This window comes from Antedon bifida, chromosome 11 (assembly GCF_963402885.1).
Source record: "Antedon bifida chromosome 11, ecAntBifi1.1, whole genome shotgun sequence".
Taxonomy (NCBI): domain Eukaryota; kingdom Metazoa; phylum Echinodermata; class Crinoidea; order Comatulida; family Antedonidae; genus Antedon; species Antedon bifida.
Genome location: NC_136236.1, coordinates 16,335,628 through 16,354,434, shown reverse-complemented (window position 1 = coordinate 16,354,434; position 18,807 = coordinate 16,335,628). Strand labels below are relative to the sequence as shown.

Sequence of the window (18,807 nt, the reverse complement as noted above, 5' to 3'; positions counted from 1 at the left end):
TTATTAGCATCGTGTTTCTACAATTCTAAACTCGGATCGCATACTTGTGTTGAGCGACGGTAAAATAGTGGAATTTGACGCTCCGGACGTCTTACTTGCACGAGAGGACAGTGTGTTCTCATCTCTGGTAAAGGCTAACATGTAAATTTAAATTAAAAGCAGAATGCATTTTGATTTTTTTCTCTGATGAAAATCTTTTGAGGTAGTGAAACTTTTAAATTCAATTTAGCGGTTAAAAGACAACAAAATAACTGAGCATGATTGCAAACATACAAACTATATCAGTGTTGTTGCATACAAATTTAGAAGTATGATGTGCAGAGAGGAAATTACGGATTGCGAAATAGCGGGCGCCAGCCACCTGTAGGTATTGTCATTTTTTAGACTACTGTATTTTTTATTTAAGAAATTTGTTTACACTTAATTTGAACACCACAGTTCAAAGGTTACGTGTGCTTCCGTCTGATTGGTGCTCACGTTGATGTAACGTATTCACCAAAACATGGTCGCAAGTTGTGGACACCTTTTATTATTAATAGCACATAAATACATAAAATAAAACAAGCAATAGATTATGGTCAAGCAAATGATTATTTTTACTAATATTAATAATGCTTAAATAAATTTAAATATTTTTTTAACTGATTGCATTAAACCAAAATTAGTATTCATCAAAGTTTACAGTCAACAAAATTACAGTATTTATTTGTTTGTAAATATATTTCTTATAGTATGTTTACTATAGTATTATTATGTAGGCCTACTGAAATAATTTTATTACTGAAATAAAATATTTTGTTTTTGAGTTAGAAGTTCAGTACGAACTGTTTTATTTAGATTAAATAGTTTTGGTTTGTTTGAGGTGGGATAGTTTTATTGACATTTCTATACCAAGTAACATTATCAACTTATTAGGTTTCGACCTTTTCACCTACTATTTAATTACTATTTTAAGCTGAAATAATTATAGATATGATGTCCTTGTTGTTATATTTAAAAAATTACTGAAATATTATGTTTCGTTAAAATGGACAGTTTGCTTTTTAGAAGGGATGAAATCAATTTAGTTTTAATGCATTTAATGTGATTGAAGCCAAGCCTGATATATTAATATTCTAATATAAGATGTTAATGAGAAGATAATTATTTTGGAGAAATGTATATTTAGCTAAAAACTTTACAAAATAATAAAACATTTTTGGTAAAAATAAAGAGTACATATAATTTAAGATAAATAATGTATTATTATTATACCTCAATTGTCTTAAATTATATCATATTTGTTTGACTAGATAATAAACATATAGTATACATAAAGAATTATTGATATCATTTTTGTAACGGCACATTTCTAAAGTAATGCTAACAAATTTTCCGCTGTAGCGAATGATCCGGATTAACCATCAACCGAAAATCACTACAATGATTTTGCTATTTGTTTAGTACAACATGCAATTTATAAAATGATAAATATATACACATTTTGGAATTGGAGACCTTTTTGCAAGTATCTATTTAGATTGTTGTTTGTCAGATCTGACGAGCGATGCAAATTCAGAGTTCCGTTGTAGCAGGCGATCCGGACTATCGTACTCGATAACCTTTCCATCGGAAAGTACTACAATGATGTCCGAATCGAGGATAGTTGACACACGATGCTGGAATAAAAGAAGTGTGAATTAAAAAGTTATTTTATTTATTTTATTAAATTTTATTTATTTTTTTAAACTTTTAAAACACTAAATAATGTGGTAATGGAAGGTCATGTGATGGATTGTCGAACGGGTGTTGAAACAGACTGTATACAAAGTTTAAATTACTCATTAAAAAATACTTACAGCAATTGTTAAAACTGTTCGGTCTTTGAAAACATGACGAACAACCTCTTGTAAAACGGCGTCCTAAATAAAAATAATAATATTTATTCCAAATTGTACTCGCAATAGGAGTGTTGATAGGGATTTCAGCTACATAATAATTTGGCATCTGTTCAGCATATTCCATACATAAAATTCCAGACTTACAGTAGAAGGGATTTGACCTTCGTGACCCAACAAACTGTTCCCTTAAAGATGTATTGTCCCCCAAAATCATGAAAAATAAAGATTTTTAAAGTCAGACTTTGAATAGGCCATTTTGCAGTTTTAATGAAGTTGTTTACTTCCATAAGAAAAAAACGGGGCAAAAAAATTATTTCACCTATAAAAAGACAAAATAAACAGTTAAACTAGAATTTAATTCGTCACTTTGACGAATTATAGGTGATCATTTTCATCATTTTACTGAAATTAATTTTTTTTAAACATGCACGTACGTTAACATACAATCGGAAAATGTTGATGTATGCCATCCTATTATATGCTTATAGTGCTAAGTTGTGCCTATATGCCATATACAATATGTACAGTATATACTGTATATCTATATACAGTGTAGCATAGGTGAAATTACGGGACACACATGTTCTAATTTTTTGGCATGATGACGTTATCAAACTAAACTTTAAGATGACAATTTCGAAAGATAATTAATTGTGCAAAAAAATATAAGATTTGGAAAAAAATTTGGCACGTAGAAGCGCTGTGCGCGCTCTTTGAATTGTGTATAACTTTGACGAAAAATATGAAAAAAACTACTTTTTCACTTCAACTGGCCATATGTTAACGTCACAACATCCGATAGGCTTAATTTTTATATGAATTAATATCTACATTTCATCAGCTTTCATAATAAATTATAATCATCAAGGTAACCTTCAATTCTGAAGAGCTGTAAGATATTCAAATTTACTGCGAAGGTGAAATTACACGGCCTACGTTATTCAAGTTTTTACGCGTGATGACGTCATTAAAATGAAGATAGTGTCAACTCATGATAAAGATAATTAATTAAGCAAGCACATACTGAAAGTTGTGCGAAATTCGAGCACACATAACCAAGATGCGCTCTGTTGAATGTGATAATCTACACAAAAAGATAACAAATCCTAATTTTTAAATTCAAGTGGCCATTTGATGACGTCAAAACATTTTGTACGTAAAATGTGTACATGAATTCATATCTACAACTCAATGGCTTCCAGAATAAGTTAAAAAAATCGGGGGTCATCTTGCATTCTGAAGAATTATTTTCATTTTAAAAAAGACCTATTTTTCACCATTTTCAGAACTTTTGTAAAATAAATGTGCGCATTTTGTCATTTTTAACGTGCTCGTATAGCGTTATTTTAAGTCGGAACTGACTCAAATTTGGTGAATGTACTAAGGATGGTGAGTAGAATGAGATTTGTAAAAAAATTCATATTTTTTACGCTTTTTAAGTATCGCGCGCGCAAAAACGCATTTTTGCGCAGTAATTTTTTGAAACACGCAAATGGCCTAATTCATGCTCTAAATTGATCAAAACTTAATTTTGAGCGTTTTAAATTTTTAACGCGCGATATCACGTGCATGAACCTACGTGCGCGTGCGTTTTTATTTGCTAATATTTTTACCCTTGATCTGAAGTTTACGTGTAGTGAATTTCATTAATATGTGATAATGAATTATGGAGATATGATTGATAATGTGATTTCGCAAAATGGCGTATAAATGTCGTCACGGATGAGTGATCACGCTGGAAAGCTTATTAGGATTAAGTTGTATTATTTGAAAGATATTCTGAAATTTTTGTAATCATTGACATTAAACTTTTTGAGATAATTGTTACACAAAATAGTGTACAGAAACAATAAAAAGAAAAAAAATAATAAAAAAAAAAATAATAACTAGAATTTAATTCGTCACTTTGACGAATTATAGGTGATCATTTTTATCATTTTACTGAAATTAATTTTTTTTAAACATGCACGTACGTTAACATACGATCGGAAAATGTTGATGTATGCCATCCTATTATATGCTTATAGTGCTGAGTTGTGCCTATATATGCCATATACAATATGTACAGTATATACTGTATATCTATATACAGTGTAGCATAGGTGAAATTACAGGACACACATGTTCTAATTTTTTGGCATGATGACGTTATCAAACTAAACTTTAAGATGACAATTTCGAAAGATAATTAATTGAGCAAAAAAATATAAGATTTGGAAAAAAATTTGGCACGTAGAAGCGCTGTGCGCGCTCTTTGAAATGTGTATAACTTTGACGAAAAATATGAAAAAACTACTTTTTCACTTCAACTGGCCATATGTTAACGTCACAACATCCGATAGGCTTAATTTTTATATGAATTATTATCTACATTTCATCAGCTTTCATAATAAATTATAATCATCAAGGTAACCTTCAATTCTGAAGAGCTGTAAGATATTCAAATTTAATGCGAAGGTGAAATTACACGGCCTACGTTATTCAAGTTTTTACGCGTGATGACGTCATTAAAATGAAAATAGTGTCAACTCATGATAAAGATAATTAATTAAGCAAGCACATACTGAAATTTGTGCGAAATTCGAGCACACATAACCAGGATGCGCTCTGTTGAATGTGATAATCTACAAAAAAAGATAACAAATCCTAATTTTTAAATTCAAGTGGCCATTTGATGACGTCAAAACATTTTGTACGTAAAATGTGTACATGAATTCATATCTACAACTCAATGGCTTCCAGAATAAGTTAAAAAAATCAGGGGTCATCTTGCATTCTGAAGAATTATTTTCATTTTAAAAAAGACCTATTTTTCACCATTTTCAGAACTTTTGTAAAATTAATGTGCGCATTTTGTCATTTTTAACGTGCTCGTATAGCGTTATTTTAAGTCGGAACTGACTCAAATTTAGTGAATGTACTAAGGATGGTGAGTAGAATGAGATTTGTAAAAAAAAATCATATTTTTTACGCTTTTTAAGTATCGCGCGCGCAAAAACGCATTTTTGCGCAGTAATTTTTTGAAACACGCAAATGGCCTAATTCATGCTCTAAATTGATCAAAACTTAATTTTGAGCGTTTTAAATTTTTAACGCGCGATTTCACGCGCATGACCCTACCTGCGCGTGCGTTTTTATTTGCTAATATTTTTACCCTTGACCTAAAGTTTACGTGTAGTAAATTTCATTAATATGTGATAATGAATTATGGAGATATGATTGATAATGTGATTTCGCAAAATGGCGTATAAATGTCGTCACGGATGAGTGATCACGCTGGAAAGCTTATTAGGATTAAGTTATATTATTTGAAAGATATTCTGAAATTTTGGTAATCATTGACATTAAACTTTTTGAGATATTTGTTACACAAAATAGTGTACAGAAACAATAAAAAGAAAAATAAAGATTTGATACAATAACAATAGGTGATCATTTTATTCTAAATGATCACCTAATAAAGATTTTATACAATAACAATAGGTGATCATTTTATTCTAAATGATCACCTAATTACCCAAAAACTCATTGTCTTCCAGACAATTTTGACCATTTTTTGCTTTAAATTACATTTTTCTCAGGTAAATAAATTTTTTTCAGACCCAATTTTTTGTGAGAGTGAATAACTATTATGTGACATTAAAATAACATATTCAACAAAAAAATTTTAAAAAATATTTTTTTAGGGGGACAATATATCTTTAATAAGGGTTGGCCATAGTGTTACAACATTGCTATATTACCCCCAACCTTTATTTATTCATAATGTATTACTATAAAAAGACAAATTTACTTACTGTTTTGATATCAATTGATGCAGTCGCCTCATCCATCACTAAAACTTTTGTTTTGATCAAGAATGCTCGAGCAAGGCAGAGCAACTGTCTCTGACCAACACTAAAATTATCTCCACCTTCAAACACTGGTGAATCTAAAAACAAAATGCAGTGATATGTAAATGTGTGATTCACATAGAAATATTTGAGACTCGATTCCACAATGCGGTGCCGCGTACTATCTTTCCGTGACCATGCATGCTTAATTATACTCGGGTAAGCTGGTTCCAACCCAACCAAGTTAGCGATAATTGCGCCAATGAAACCAACTTTCACAGGATCTAGAGTTTAGTGGCAGCGCTGCAAGTCATAGCGACAAAAGTTGCATCTCAGCAAAGTACAAGCGCCTTGATCACTTTGTGGATATGTGCGCTTTATAAATCTTATTATCTTATCTTATCTTGAAACTGGGGTCCAGTATACACATCTGGCTCATATACACTTACCAGACCATCTTTTTAAATATAAATATAAATCCAGTTATCAAAAACTTACTAAGACCAGCTCCCAATTCTGCAACAACGTTTTTCATTTGTGCAATCTCGAGGGCTTCCCACAATTCTTTATCTGAATACAGACTATCTGGATCCAAGTTGAACCTTAAAGAAAGAAGACATTGTAAGTATGTACAACACTTGTTAACGTATATTGAATTGCATGTTAATAACTTGTCTGCTGTTGATGCCAGCAGACATGATACTGCAGGTTGTTTATTGTCACTATGCATGATACTGTATATTTCTATAATGTGTGCAACTTAACTCCTCATATCTTTACATTTTCTTCTTCTTTAGTCAACCTACCTGATAGTTCCTGTAAACAAGACCGGATCCTGAGGAATGATGGCCAGTCTTTGTCTAAGTTGATTCAAAGGTATGGTGGCAATATCGATATCGTCGATTACAATTCTTCCTGAAAGTAACAGAACAGACAAAAGCGTCAAAGATACAAGCTGTATACAGACAGGTACATCCCATGAGTATAAAGTACTCCAATTTTTTAGAAACATATTGCTCCTCATTTCCCCTGAATAGGAGTGTCCCAGTTCTACTGTGTTCATAATATTATTCATAATAAATTTACCTCTAAATGTATCAATAATTCTAAAAAGCGCCAACGTTAGTGATGACTTTCCACTTCCAGTTCTTCCACAAATGCCAACCTCAGAGAAAAAAAGTAAAAAACTGTACTTGTATTCATTAACCATTCAGTATAATCAGTTTTCAACTACTTTGCTGTTTAATTCTAATTGATAGTGTAAAACAATATTGTTCCTCTTGTCGCTTTTTTAGCTATACTGTCATCCATTTTGAACAATGACCAGAAGAGTCTCATTCAAAACCTTTGCATTTTGTTGAATATTGTACTGCCTGACAGATGCAGTGATTTGCATTTTCTTGCTTTATAGTATAAAGATGGAATTGTCTGAGCCTTACGGTAAGTGTATTTAAAATATTTCTTGTATATATGTTATTGTTTTATATACCTTTTGTCCGGGTTTAATATTAATAGTAACGTCTTGTAGGATGGTATCAAGACCTGGTGCATATCGAACACTCATGTTATCTATTGATATCTCACCACTGTGAGGCCATTGTGGAGAAGGTAATGCATTACCTAAAAACAATTTAAATAAACTGTTAAAAATGTATATACATTAAAAATAAATAGTATAAGCCAGTCAGCATCACACAGTTAGGGAGCTTTCGGTTTGCGACGACCTAACTAGGTCAAGTCAATCAACGTGTTGTCAGTCAGTTTAACCTGTCGAGGTGGAAAGCAAGGAAAACTTCCTAATATCCCTGCATTCAGACATTGAATTAACATGACATGGATCGTCACAAATCAAAATCTTCCTTTATTACTCTTATTATTACAGTATTTTATTTTATAAGTGCCACAGCCATTTTCAGTTAGGCAACCCAAATAAACGCTGTATTCGAATAATCGTTGTGGTAATTATACCATAGTTTACCTCCTTGTGGTTCAGTGCTCAGGTTCGTCCATACTTGACTTCGCTCTATTGCATTCATCAAAGTTTCGATTTGTGCCATCCGTTGAACAATGACCGACAAATATGTACTCATCTAAAAAAAAAATTACAATCTATAATAAATTGTAATAGTTTTGACAAATTTCATTATAACTGGGCATGCCATAGTTTGATAATAATTATCAAGTTGTTCAAAGCAAGGCAGTCTAAAAACAGGATGCTGAGCTTCGGATATCAAAGGTTTTACCTGTGGCTGTGACAAGATATGTTAACAGAAACTACGCGCAGCAGAGAATATGTACATAGTACAGTACTGTTAACATTTGTCGCAGCCAGACATAAGATCAAAAGACTGTTACAAGTTTATAGATGGATGAATACGCATAAATATAAGCTGATGCTTTGCGATTTGTGCAAAGTGGAAAACAGGCTTGATGGAGGCCTAATTAATGAAAACTTACCGAGATGGCATATGTAATAGCCAGGCCCACTGAACTGGCGTCCAAATAGCCCATAGATCCTGGTATTAATGTCGCTATGCCTGAGCTGAATATTATTAACGAACCAACTGTTGACTAATTAATAAAAACAGAATTATGTTATTAATAAAAGAAAATTGACAGTAATAATAATATTTATTTGGTCATCAATGAATAATAACCAGAAATGAGAATAGACAAAAACTCAAACAGATTCTGCATACACTCCATATTACAGTAAAGACACAGAGATAATAAACATTAGTAAATGAAGAAGTGCATTTCAGTTCTATTTATAAAAGACTCCTGATTTGGAAATCGAGGTGGTCGCAGGAGAATATCACAATGCTTATTGGTTTGAGAATATGAATAAACAAACAAAAACAATACCAGTCTAACAGACAACCACAGCGTCAGGACTTGTTGGTATAGGAGAATCGTTGAATTATGGTCAATCTTCGCAACCAAACTTTGCAAGAATGGAACTTGCTCCCTGTCAACAAGAAAATTATTAATTATTATTCAATACTTTTTTTAAATAGTGTTCTTCGTTGTACACAAACAGCATTATGTCCCATTCGAAGGACAAGGCAATGTGCATTAATTGACAAAGAGAGGACTCAAACCCAAGCCTCTCAAATGCTAATATCCCTTTACCTCTAAGTTACCTCTGCATACTATTGAAATTTCTCTTAAAATCGGCAAAGCCCCTTTCACTCAAGTTGGGAAACGTTTATGAAAGAATTGGACTTACTGAAATGCTCGCACTGAACTAAGTCCGTTTATGGTCTCGCCAAAGTGTGAATAAACCGGTGACCTTGTTATCGATTCAATACGTTTAGAATCCCTTTAAAAAATAATATTTCAATTCAGTTATTTTATTCACTTCTTCATAAAATTAAACAAAAAATAAATAAACAAAATCTTACTCGCTAGAAAAGATAAATAAAATAAACTTGTTTACCTACAAATCCTACCTTACAAATATTTATTAAGTAATTTATTTTATGTAAAATAATTTCAGATAACTAGTTTACCTTGAGGCTGATAGATAATACTTTAGAAGAAAGTAGTAAGTAATCGCAATTGGTATGATGGGAGCAACAAATATATAGGAGATAATTGCATTCACTATCAATCCACCTGTCACGAGCATTACCATACGTGTATGGAACGGCAAAATGTTCATCATTTTCTGCAAGATTTATGGAAAATATTGAGGATTATGTGGGTTTTTGTAGCAACGTTTGAATCTGAAAGGTATGGTTTTGGATTGTTACATCCAAAAAAATATCATAATATACGTTATATGAAGTTGGATATTTCATAGATTTTAATTAATAGTTAGGATATTGTGATGTTAGACAGATTTTGGATGGAACATTGCATGAATTTGGATGAAACATATTGCATGAATTTTGATGAAACATTGTATGAATTTGGATGGAACATTGTATGAATTTGGATGTCCAATAGTATGAATTTGGTTGGAGCATTGCATGAATTTGGTTGGAACATTGCATGCATTTGGTTGGAACATTGTATGAATTTGGATGGAACATAGTATGAATTTGGATGGAACATAGTATGAATTTGGTTGGAACATTGCATGAATTTGGATGGAAAATTGCATGGATTTGAATTGAGCATCCTTGGGGGATACCAGTATGTATAGAAAGAAGAGAAGAGACAGAAGAATTAAAGGAAATACGTTGGAAGCTAGAAGAACGGTAAGAATCGAAACCAAAGGATAGTATTGGGGGAAAGGCCAAAGAAAGAGAGCTTTTTAAGGAGGATTTAGTGGTTGATGGTGTCGAATGCCTTGCGAAGGTCGATGAAGACTGTGCCAATAAGGTTTCCATGATGTATGTGTGGGTATTAATAATAAGGCCGGTAAGGGTAGAGTGGCAGGGACGAAAACCAGATTGTTGGTCAGAAAGAAGATTATTAGTGTTAAGGTAGTAGTAGAGTTGAGAATGGTAGTAGTTAGAGAGTTCATTTTTGGGACCGGACTTAAAAAGAGGATAAACATAATAAGAAATTTTCCAGAGAGAGGGAAAGGTGGAAGAAGTAACTGAGAGATTGAGAATGTAGGTAAGAGCACATGCAATAACTGGAGCTGCGAGCCTAAGAAGCCTGCCATCAATCCCGTCCGTGCCAGCGGACTTGCCAGGATTGATATTAGAGAGTTTGTAAAGAACGTGCTTTTCTTCAATTTCCTGAAAGTTAAATTTGTTTGATATTTCATGTATTGATGTATACACATGGATCGATATTTTCGTTAGTGTCAGGGCCAAGACCACAAGCTACATTAACATTGCATGAATTTGGATGGAACATTGCATGCATTTGAATTGAGCATTGCATGAATTTGGATGGAACATTGCATAAATTTGGAAGGAACATTGCATGAATTTGGATGGAACATTGCATGAATTTGGAAGGAACATTGAATGAATTTGAATTGAATATTGCATGAATTTGGATGAAACATTGCATGAATGTGGATGGAACATTGCATGAATTTGGATGGAACATTGCATGAATTTAGAAGGAACATTGCATGAATTTGGATGGAACATTGCGTGAATTTTGAAGGAACATTGCGTGAATTTAGATGGAACATTGCATGAATTTGGATGGAACATTGCATGAATTTAGATGGAACATTGCATGAATTTATATGGAATATCACATGAATTTGGATGGAACAGTGCATGAATTTGGAAGGAACATTGAATGAATTTGAATTGAATATTGCATGAATTTGGATGAAACATTGCATGAATGTGGATGGAACATTGCATGAATTTAGATGGAACAGTGCATGAATTTGGAAGGAACATTGCATGAATTTAAATTGACATTGCATGAATTTGGATGGAACATTGCATAAATTTGGATGGAACATTGCATGAATTTGGTTGGAACATTGCATGAATTTGGAAGGAACATTGAATGAATTTGAATTGAATATTGCATGAATTTGGATGAAACATTGCATGAATGTGGATGGAACATTGCATGAATTTAGATGGAACAGTACATGAATTTGGAAGGAACATTGCATGAATTTGAATTGGCATTGCATGAATTTGGATGGAACATTGCATAAATTTGGAAGGAACATTGCATGAATTTGGATGGAACATTGCATGAATTTGGAAGGAACATTGAATGAATTTGAATTGAATATTGCATGAATTTGGATGAAACATTGCATGAATGTGGATAGAACATTGCATGAATTTGAATGGAACATTGCGTGAATTTAGATAGAACATTGCATGAATTTGGATGGAACATTGCATGAATTTAGATGGAACATTGCATGAATTTGGATGGAATATCACATGAATTTGGATGGAACATTACATGAAGTTGGATGGAACATTGCATGGAATTACAAAATTGGAATTAACACAAAATCGTAAGTAAAGAATAATTTTTTTTGTGTTTATTACTATTAGTTTAGAGTTGTACTAATTAATATATAATATACTTTACATTTATTTTATTATCGCATCATTAACCAATAATGTTTAACATTAATACTTAAACAAGATTTAAAAACTGACCTGGTCCAATACTTGCATATCCGATGAAAATCTGTTAAGAATTCTTCCTGTTGGTGTTGTGTCAAAAAACCTTTAATTATAATTAAAATTGTTATTGAAAAACAGTACAGTAGGAGTAGTAGTCTCTGTACTGGGTCTGTTACATTCATATTTCTGAAAAACTTTGTAGCGGTTAAAAAGAAAATAAACTTTAAAAAGTAGATTTTCACCTCATGTAAGCGTGTAGGATTGCGTTTAACATTTGGCGATGTACTAGATTTGATGCTGTTAACAAACCATTCAAACTTAAAACGGATGATATCATCGTCATGACAGCAGCACCCATTATAAATCCTGCGTAACCTTGTAGAAACGTATCTAGCTCAGAATCTATTTGCTCCTGCAAAAGGAAAAGTAAGTCTGAACAAATTCTCTTTCCTAAATGTGTACTAGGTAGATCTTATCCAGGAATATTTCTTGTTGCATCCTTATCAATGTACAGTATAATTATGCCATCCCTGCTTTAAATGGCAAGACCGTCTATTCTGTTTCAGAACAATTCAGTCTATGCACGCTCCCAATACCGGACTCTCTGAAAACAGAAAACTCCAGACTTTTCTTGAGGTCCAAAAGGTTCTAAATTCTTTTTTAAAATTACATTATAGACCTGGCCAAGGATGTCCACTATTTTGGGAGAGTTAACTGTATTACCTCACAATTATTACCTGTGTCTTATTAGCTGAATCCACCGATTTTTGTGTATAAAGTGAAAGCCAAACGTTGCTGTAAATAGAGAAGAACGTCTCCAGTGCAAACGACAACAAACACACACCAGTTATCAGAAAGCCCACCATTTGAAAGTAGTATAAATAGGTTCTTTTGTCAACAGATCCGGTGTTACGTTCCTCTTTTTCTATAAGACCACTTCTGGTATCGTCTCCTAATTCCTGCATTCCTACATCGGGAACAAAGAGCAAGACAGAATAAGTAAAAGCCAAATGTGATAAGGAACCATGGTAAATGTATTCTACTGCAGATACTGAAGTAACTACATATTATGTTGTGCTGCTGTGCCATAAAACACTTATTACCTTGGTCTTTTCCAGAAGCTCCAGTAGAAACAATTCGTTTTCTTTTTGCCATTTTCAACTGTATCTTCAATTTTCTTCTTTCCAATTTAGTCTTACTGTCCTCTTCATCTTCCGTTTCCGTCTCGCTAATTTCTTTCATTGTTTTCTTCCAGTTCTCGTACAACATTTTGTCCTGGCTGGCAACCTCTTCGAATGTTCCTTGTAGCTGAACTTGTCCATTTTTAAGGACAATTATCTGAAAAATATAACAGGCTGGTTTAATGAAAGTCATTAAAATTCTTTTTCTTATAACCTTATGAAAAACTTCTGTTAAAAAAATGGGGGCTAGTATTTCAATTTTGTATTTTGTACTCGGAGCTACCCTTTAATATTTGTTGTAATACCTGGTCAGCAAACGGTAGATATTGTAGTTGATGAGTAACTAGAATCACAGTTCGTTTGCTTCCTATCAGCCATCTTTTGATGCCATTTTCAAAGACATGTGCTCCTACATGAACGTCAAGAGCTGACATTGGATCATCCTAATATAAGAAATGAAAGTGAAATACCATTATGTAAAGCTCTGTCTACACTATCAAACTAGCTTGTAGTCAAGCTTTGTTCGTTTTTGGTCATCCTTTCCATTTTAAATTTTCTGTTGATTATGAAAATAATATAACTAAAGAAAGATTAAAAAATAAATCAAAACTAAAGCAATTAGGAGCCATTAATACCAGTAAAACAACTTGGTTATCACTGTACAGTGCTCTTGCAACACTAATCCTCTGCCGTTGCCCTCCGCTCAGATTAATCCCTTTCTCACCAATCTCCGTCATGCTTCCAGCCGGGAGGATTTGAATGTCTGGTATCAGTGCGCAGGAGGAGATTACTTGCTGGTATCTGAAAACATTTTATTCTACAGTAAATATCAATTAATTAATTAATCAATCAATTATTCAATCAATTAATTAATCAATTAAACAATCAATTAAGTATTCAATCAATCGATAGGATTATTTGACATACCTCAGTGTATCATATTCTGAATTAAACACGATATTATCCTTGACAGACGCATTCCTTAGCCACGCCTCCTGTCCACTGTAAGCAATGCTGCTAAAAGGGCTATAATAACAAAATATCATGATTTAAAGTCATCATTTTCAATTGTTCTTTAAAAAATTGTTAATATGGGTAACTGCGGGATCAGGATCAGAAAAGCGCTTGCACTGGCACCTATTCAACTATGAATCGCTTCATGCGCGCCTTAAAGTAAACACGACTAGTTACAATCAATTCCAGTGTCGACATACAGTAAGCGTTAGCACACTGGTTCCTTTCAGTTTTGTTTAGTTCTGTTCAGTTGCTCAAAATGTTGACACAAGTGCTCTCGCGCAACTAGTTCCTTTCAATTGGGTTCCATGTCGACATACTGTAAGGGCCCCTTAAAAGTTACACTGCAAATAATTGCAACAATGTTTTTCAAACTGACCTGTTCCATTTAAGTCCACCATCCACTGTGTACATCTCACCCATGATGGCAGACAACACGGATGACTTGCCACTTCCAACCTCACCAACAATAATGGTTAAACGACCTATTAACATGCAAATTTGATTTGAATTTTTTTGAAAATCGGTGTAAAAAACATATGAAATCATATAAGAGCCTGTTTTATTTGAAAAAATTTATGTTTTAATGACAACAAGTTTACATTTTTTGAAAGATATAATTTACAGATGAGATATCAATTGTCAATCAATATACAACAACTGTCTTCTGTAGTAATGCTAGGCGAGTATAAGTGAAGTATAATATCATCATTATCAATAACCATCGTCATCATCGTCTTCTTCATCATCAACATCATCATCATCATTCTCATCATCATTATCATCATCATCATTATCATCGTCATCGTTTTCTTCATCATCATCAACATCATCTTTACTGTGCAGAACATTGAGTATAGTCGCACATACAGTAGAATGGTCACAATTTTCAACTGAGCTTTCTAATTTCTTTCTCCAACATGTTTCATTCATTTTTTATGTTAAAAGATTCTACTTTCCTCCATTTTGTTGTTTATTGAACATAATTTACCTCTAGGAATCTCAAAATTGATGTTTCTCAGGATAGTTTCTGATGAATCGATGTCCCATTTGAAACTGGCATTACGAACCTATTCAGAAATTTAAAAATGATCAAATATTTCCACATACTGTAGATGAGTTATTAGGCTTACTGTACAATAATAAATTGTTTGTCTCTGAAGTTCCTTTTTATTAATAGGCCTATTGAGTCCAGATCAAATTTTATAGGAAAAAATATATTGTATCATTACCCTTAATACTATATCCGTTGGCAATGTAGATTTTAAAATTGATTTTGGAAGAGGCTTTTTCCCTGTCCCGGGGGTAAAGCTACCGTACGATGACTCCGCTAATGCTTCGTTTCCAAAAGTTACGTTCTCCTGGTTTTCGTCATCTTTATCCATTCTGTTCTGTAAATGTAATTTAATCATTCATTTTACTTTTATTTCGGATTCATAGGTTTTAAAATAATTATTTTTGTCCTTGTGGAAATTGTCTAATAGCGTTACCGATAGAAGAGATTCCTGGTTTACCTTGTCATTTACTAAAACCTTCTTTGTCACTAATGTAGAGAAAGTGTCTTTATTCGACCTTCCAACGTCGTGCTTCTCTATCTCTGGCGATTCCAAAAACTTCTCGATTCTCTTTAAACTGACAAAGCCACCAACAACCTGGTTGATGGTAGGCTGCAGCAGAAGCAGTGGTGCGCTAAGGTTTTGAATCAGAGGAATTGCAGTGAATGCAACGTCTGGGGTGAGCGACTTGCCCTCTACTAGAGAATATATACTAAATGTCTAAAAAAAATAGGAATATTTATTACAATATTGTCTAGGTACCTATATTAGCTTTTCATAAAGGGTCTTTCACACCTGTTGCAACTTGGTTCTTGTTTGGCGTCAATATTTCGTTTTCAACCAGCTACACATCAATTGCCCCATAGCCACATGGCATGGTGTTCAAGACAAGACATTGGTGTTCGATTTGATTTGCCGGTACTGGACCTGAGCCATGCCGGAACAGGTGTCAAAGACCCTTAATCTAGGAGAGCCCCATTAAGGGACAACTCTAAAGGGAACAACAGGGTATATTACGTTTAATAGTAACTATGGCCAACACCTATTCAGAGGACACCTATAAGAGGATACTTTGTTAGGTATATCGTAATAGGAATTCTGTTAAATTTGCATTATGTGAAATGATGTCATAATAGTTTCCTTACCAGTAAAGCAACGAAGGATGGTGAAACGAAACCCAATGGAACTAGAAATAAAAAATGAAAAACACTTTTACACACTCTTACTTTACTAAAATATAATATAGATACGTATTACCTACACATTTTTCTCTTCCCATATGGAGAAAGTCTTATAGTACTTTGTCTTCCATGCTTGCCTGGGGCTGCAGACACTGCCTCTGCCCACTCGGTAACTTGTTACTTTCCTTTCCCATAGTTCTTCTCCGGTTTTCTTGTTTTCTTCCCACTCATCTCTAGCCTTCAGCTGCCCATGTCAGTGGTTCCAGTTCTTCTACATAATAGTAATACTAATTTACGAATTTAAAAATGTCTTTCGTAAAACTTACTTATGATTGAGGTAATGACTGTTTGTCTGCGTAACATTCCCACTTGAAGGTTTCGGCATTTAGTGATGATTTTGTAGAAAAGATCTTCCCATCCTAAAAGTTTAATCAGTTTCATGCCTTGGATAACTTCGTTTATGGACTTTAGGCGTTCATCAGAGAACCTCTGTAAAATAAAATCAACTTTGGTGATGTGTCGAAATGGACAATAACCGCAAATCTATGTCGTAAAGACAATTAATTTAACCACTGTGTACCATGATGAGAATATGGCTGCTGATTAGACTAAACATCAGACTACATAGAGAATAACTCCGATTAAGGAGGCATCTTTAAAATGTCTTGGTAATGGGGTTCTACCAAGGCACTGAGTTTTCCTTTCCAATATAGGAACTCATAGCAATCCTTTGATCTTATGTCTGGCTCCGACAAATACCAAGAGTACCATAATATGTACATATTCTCAGCGGCATGAAACTGATCATGTCGCAGCCACAGATAACACCTTTGATCTCCGGAGCTATTAGTATCCTGTTAGTTTGCCTTGGTTCTACTATACTGTTTAGACTGGTTATTTTATAGGTATCTGCAAATTCTGTCAGGCTGTCAGTTGCTTCACTGTCTGTTTGTCTTACTTAAATGTTGAAAACTCAGAGAGAGAATTGGAACATTTACCATTGCACGTTTCTGGAAGAAAATGCTAACTCTTGCTAACATCATTTGTATTGGAAATATCGCCAGCATAATGGATGCACCAATCATAGCAGACACTCCCATCTCATTAAACAGCAACAGCAATGCTATAGTTACCTACAGATAGAACATACATTAATAGACGTTAGTAGATATTCGGTCGTAGATAACCAAGAGATGGAGAGTAATGTATGCGTATCAATGCGAAATAATGCTAAACTTTGTCTGTACTACCTCAATCACATTGAGGTAGTACTCATAAATTTTGAAGATTACATGCGTTTAGCTGCATTCACACACGTTCTGTGATTTTCCCTTATTTAATAAAACATCACCGTCTTCTGCTCTGTGAGGTGTGAATCATAATGTAGTTTAAAGCTTGGTTCCCACTAGATTGCAATGCACGGACGTAGAGGCAAATGCAAGTGATTTGACCAATCACAAGTCATGGATTATTCGAACTGTTGCTTGTCATTGGTCAACAAGCTTACGTTTCGTCCATGTCCTTGTGTTACATCCTAGTGGGAATCAAGCCTAATGCACTACATTGTGGACTGTTTAACTCTTCCATATTTTGTCGGAGGTATTTACCTGAACGGGTATGGACCATACGTTGTGTATATTAACCATCATGCTTTGTAAGTTGTCGGTGTCAACAAAAACTCGATTGGCAATATCGCCAACACCACAAGACGTTTCCGGCGGTGCAGATGTAGTGAGACGAAGCGACTTGTCATAAATTATTGTCTGAAAATAAGGTAGAAAAGCATAGTCATTTCAACACTCTGTCGACATTTTCATCATAATTATCTTGGCAGTCCTCATTTTTGTCGAGGTCATTATTATCGTTATCACTATCATGGTATCACCATTGTTATTGTTTTCAGTTACTGTCGTCTTATCATTCTCAACGTCCATTTTGTCAACATTATCTTTGTTATTATTACGATTGTCGTCATCGTTGTCTCAATCAGCGCCCTACTTATAACAGGAATCGTCATCATTGTCGTCATCATCATCACTATCGTCGACCTTGTTTCCATTTTCGATGTGTGTCATAATTGTTGTCAATTTTACAACACTGCCATCCTCGTTCTCATCTCTCATTTAACTTTACCTGTAGACTCCCCTTTAACCTAATATTTTGCTCCCAGATGATGTAGTTTGAATATTGCAGGAGTATGCCTCTAATGACGACTGATAGTGTTGACGCAATCAACAACACAAATCCATTGGCAAAGAAACCTTCAATTGTTATATATTCTCTCTATCAAATAAAGAAAGAAGTTGTTGTCATTAATTAATTTGGAATCAATTAGATACTTAAACTCTTCCTTTCTATCAACTTTTCGTAAAATATAATTTATTATCATTGTACTCAAACTAGACCTCGAACTGTTTTTGTCATGACCTTTTTTATTTTATATATATAATTATATACAAATGTATTTTTTTCTTTTCGTTTATGGGTCTTGCATGACAAGAAATCTCTTCTCTTCTAATGGTATTTTTGTATTGTCTCATTATAAATTACCACTCTTTTTATTGTTATTGCTTTACCATTGATAGAAACTAAAATATCTCTTCGTACAACTACGCATTTGGTTAATTTAGACCTATGCATTTA

At 33.5% G+C, this 18,807-nt stretch overlaps 2 protein-coding genes across 4 annotated transcripts in view; one reads left to right on the top strand and one right to left on the bottom strand.

Moving 5' to 3' along the window:
* LOC144856315 (ATP-binding cassette sub-family C member 9-like) overlaps window positions 1–18,807 on the top strand; it is a 259,349-nt gene that overhangs the window by 18,975 nt on the left and 221,567 nt on the right. For 2 of the 3 annotated variants that reach the window (XM_078714276.1, XM_078714275.1), the window contains one exon: window positions 8–1,308. In XM_078714276.1, coding sequence (XP_078570402.1) covers window positions 8–145 — 138 coding nt within the window. In that variant the 3' untranslated portion in view covers window positions 146–1,308. Of the gene's footprint in view, window positions 1–7; window positions 1,309–18,807 lie in introns of those variants that run through there. The other variant, XR_013614915.1, reaches the window with a different exon arrangement.
* Window positions 1,088–18,804, bottom strand: LOC144855231 (ATP-binding cassette sub-family C member 9-like). Its single transcript, XM_078713038.1, has 29 exons — window positions 18,715–18,804; window positions 18,298–18,447; window positions 17,772–17,927; window positions 17,163–17,297; window positions 16,491–16,653; window positions 16,129–16,169; window positions 15,443–15,703; window positions 15,161–15,319; window positions 14,920–14,998; window positions 14,308–14,413; window positions 13,842–13,940; window positions 13,550–13,715; window positions 13,220–13,357; window positions 12,838–13,071; window positions 12,471–12,707; window positions 11,976–12,145; window positions 11,767–11,836; window positions 9,226–9,383; window positions 8,943–9,035; window positions 8,579–8,681; window positions 8,171–8,284; window positions 7,692–7,803; window positions 7,203–7,333; window positions 6,800–6,878; window positions 6,520–6,628; window positions 6,212–6,315; window positions 5,678–5,811; window positions 1,839–1,901; window positions 1,088–1,658 (listed from the first exon to the last, which is right to left on the bottom strand). Exons 1-29 carry the CDS (start codon window positions 18,802–18,804, stop codon window positions 1,512–1,514), a joined length of 3,801 nt encoding a protein of 1,266 aa, XP_078569164.1. The 3' UTR covers window positions 1,088–1,511.

Bases quoted from the DNA above. Each gene is read 5' to 3' on its own strand.
- LOC144855231 (XM_078713038.1), bottom strand. From the start codon at position 18,804: ATGCATAGGTCTAAATTAACCAAATGCGTAGTTGTACGAAGAGATATT. The intron at 9,384-11,766 runs GTCAGTTTTTAA...TAAATCTTGCAG, and splicing joins ATATGCAAGTATTGGACCAG to AAAATGATGAACATTTTGCC. The intron at 1,659-1,838 runs GTAAGTATTTTT...CTTTTATTCCAG, and splicing joins GAACAGTTTTAACAATTGCT to CATCGTGTGTCAACTATCCT.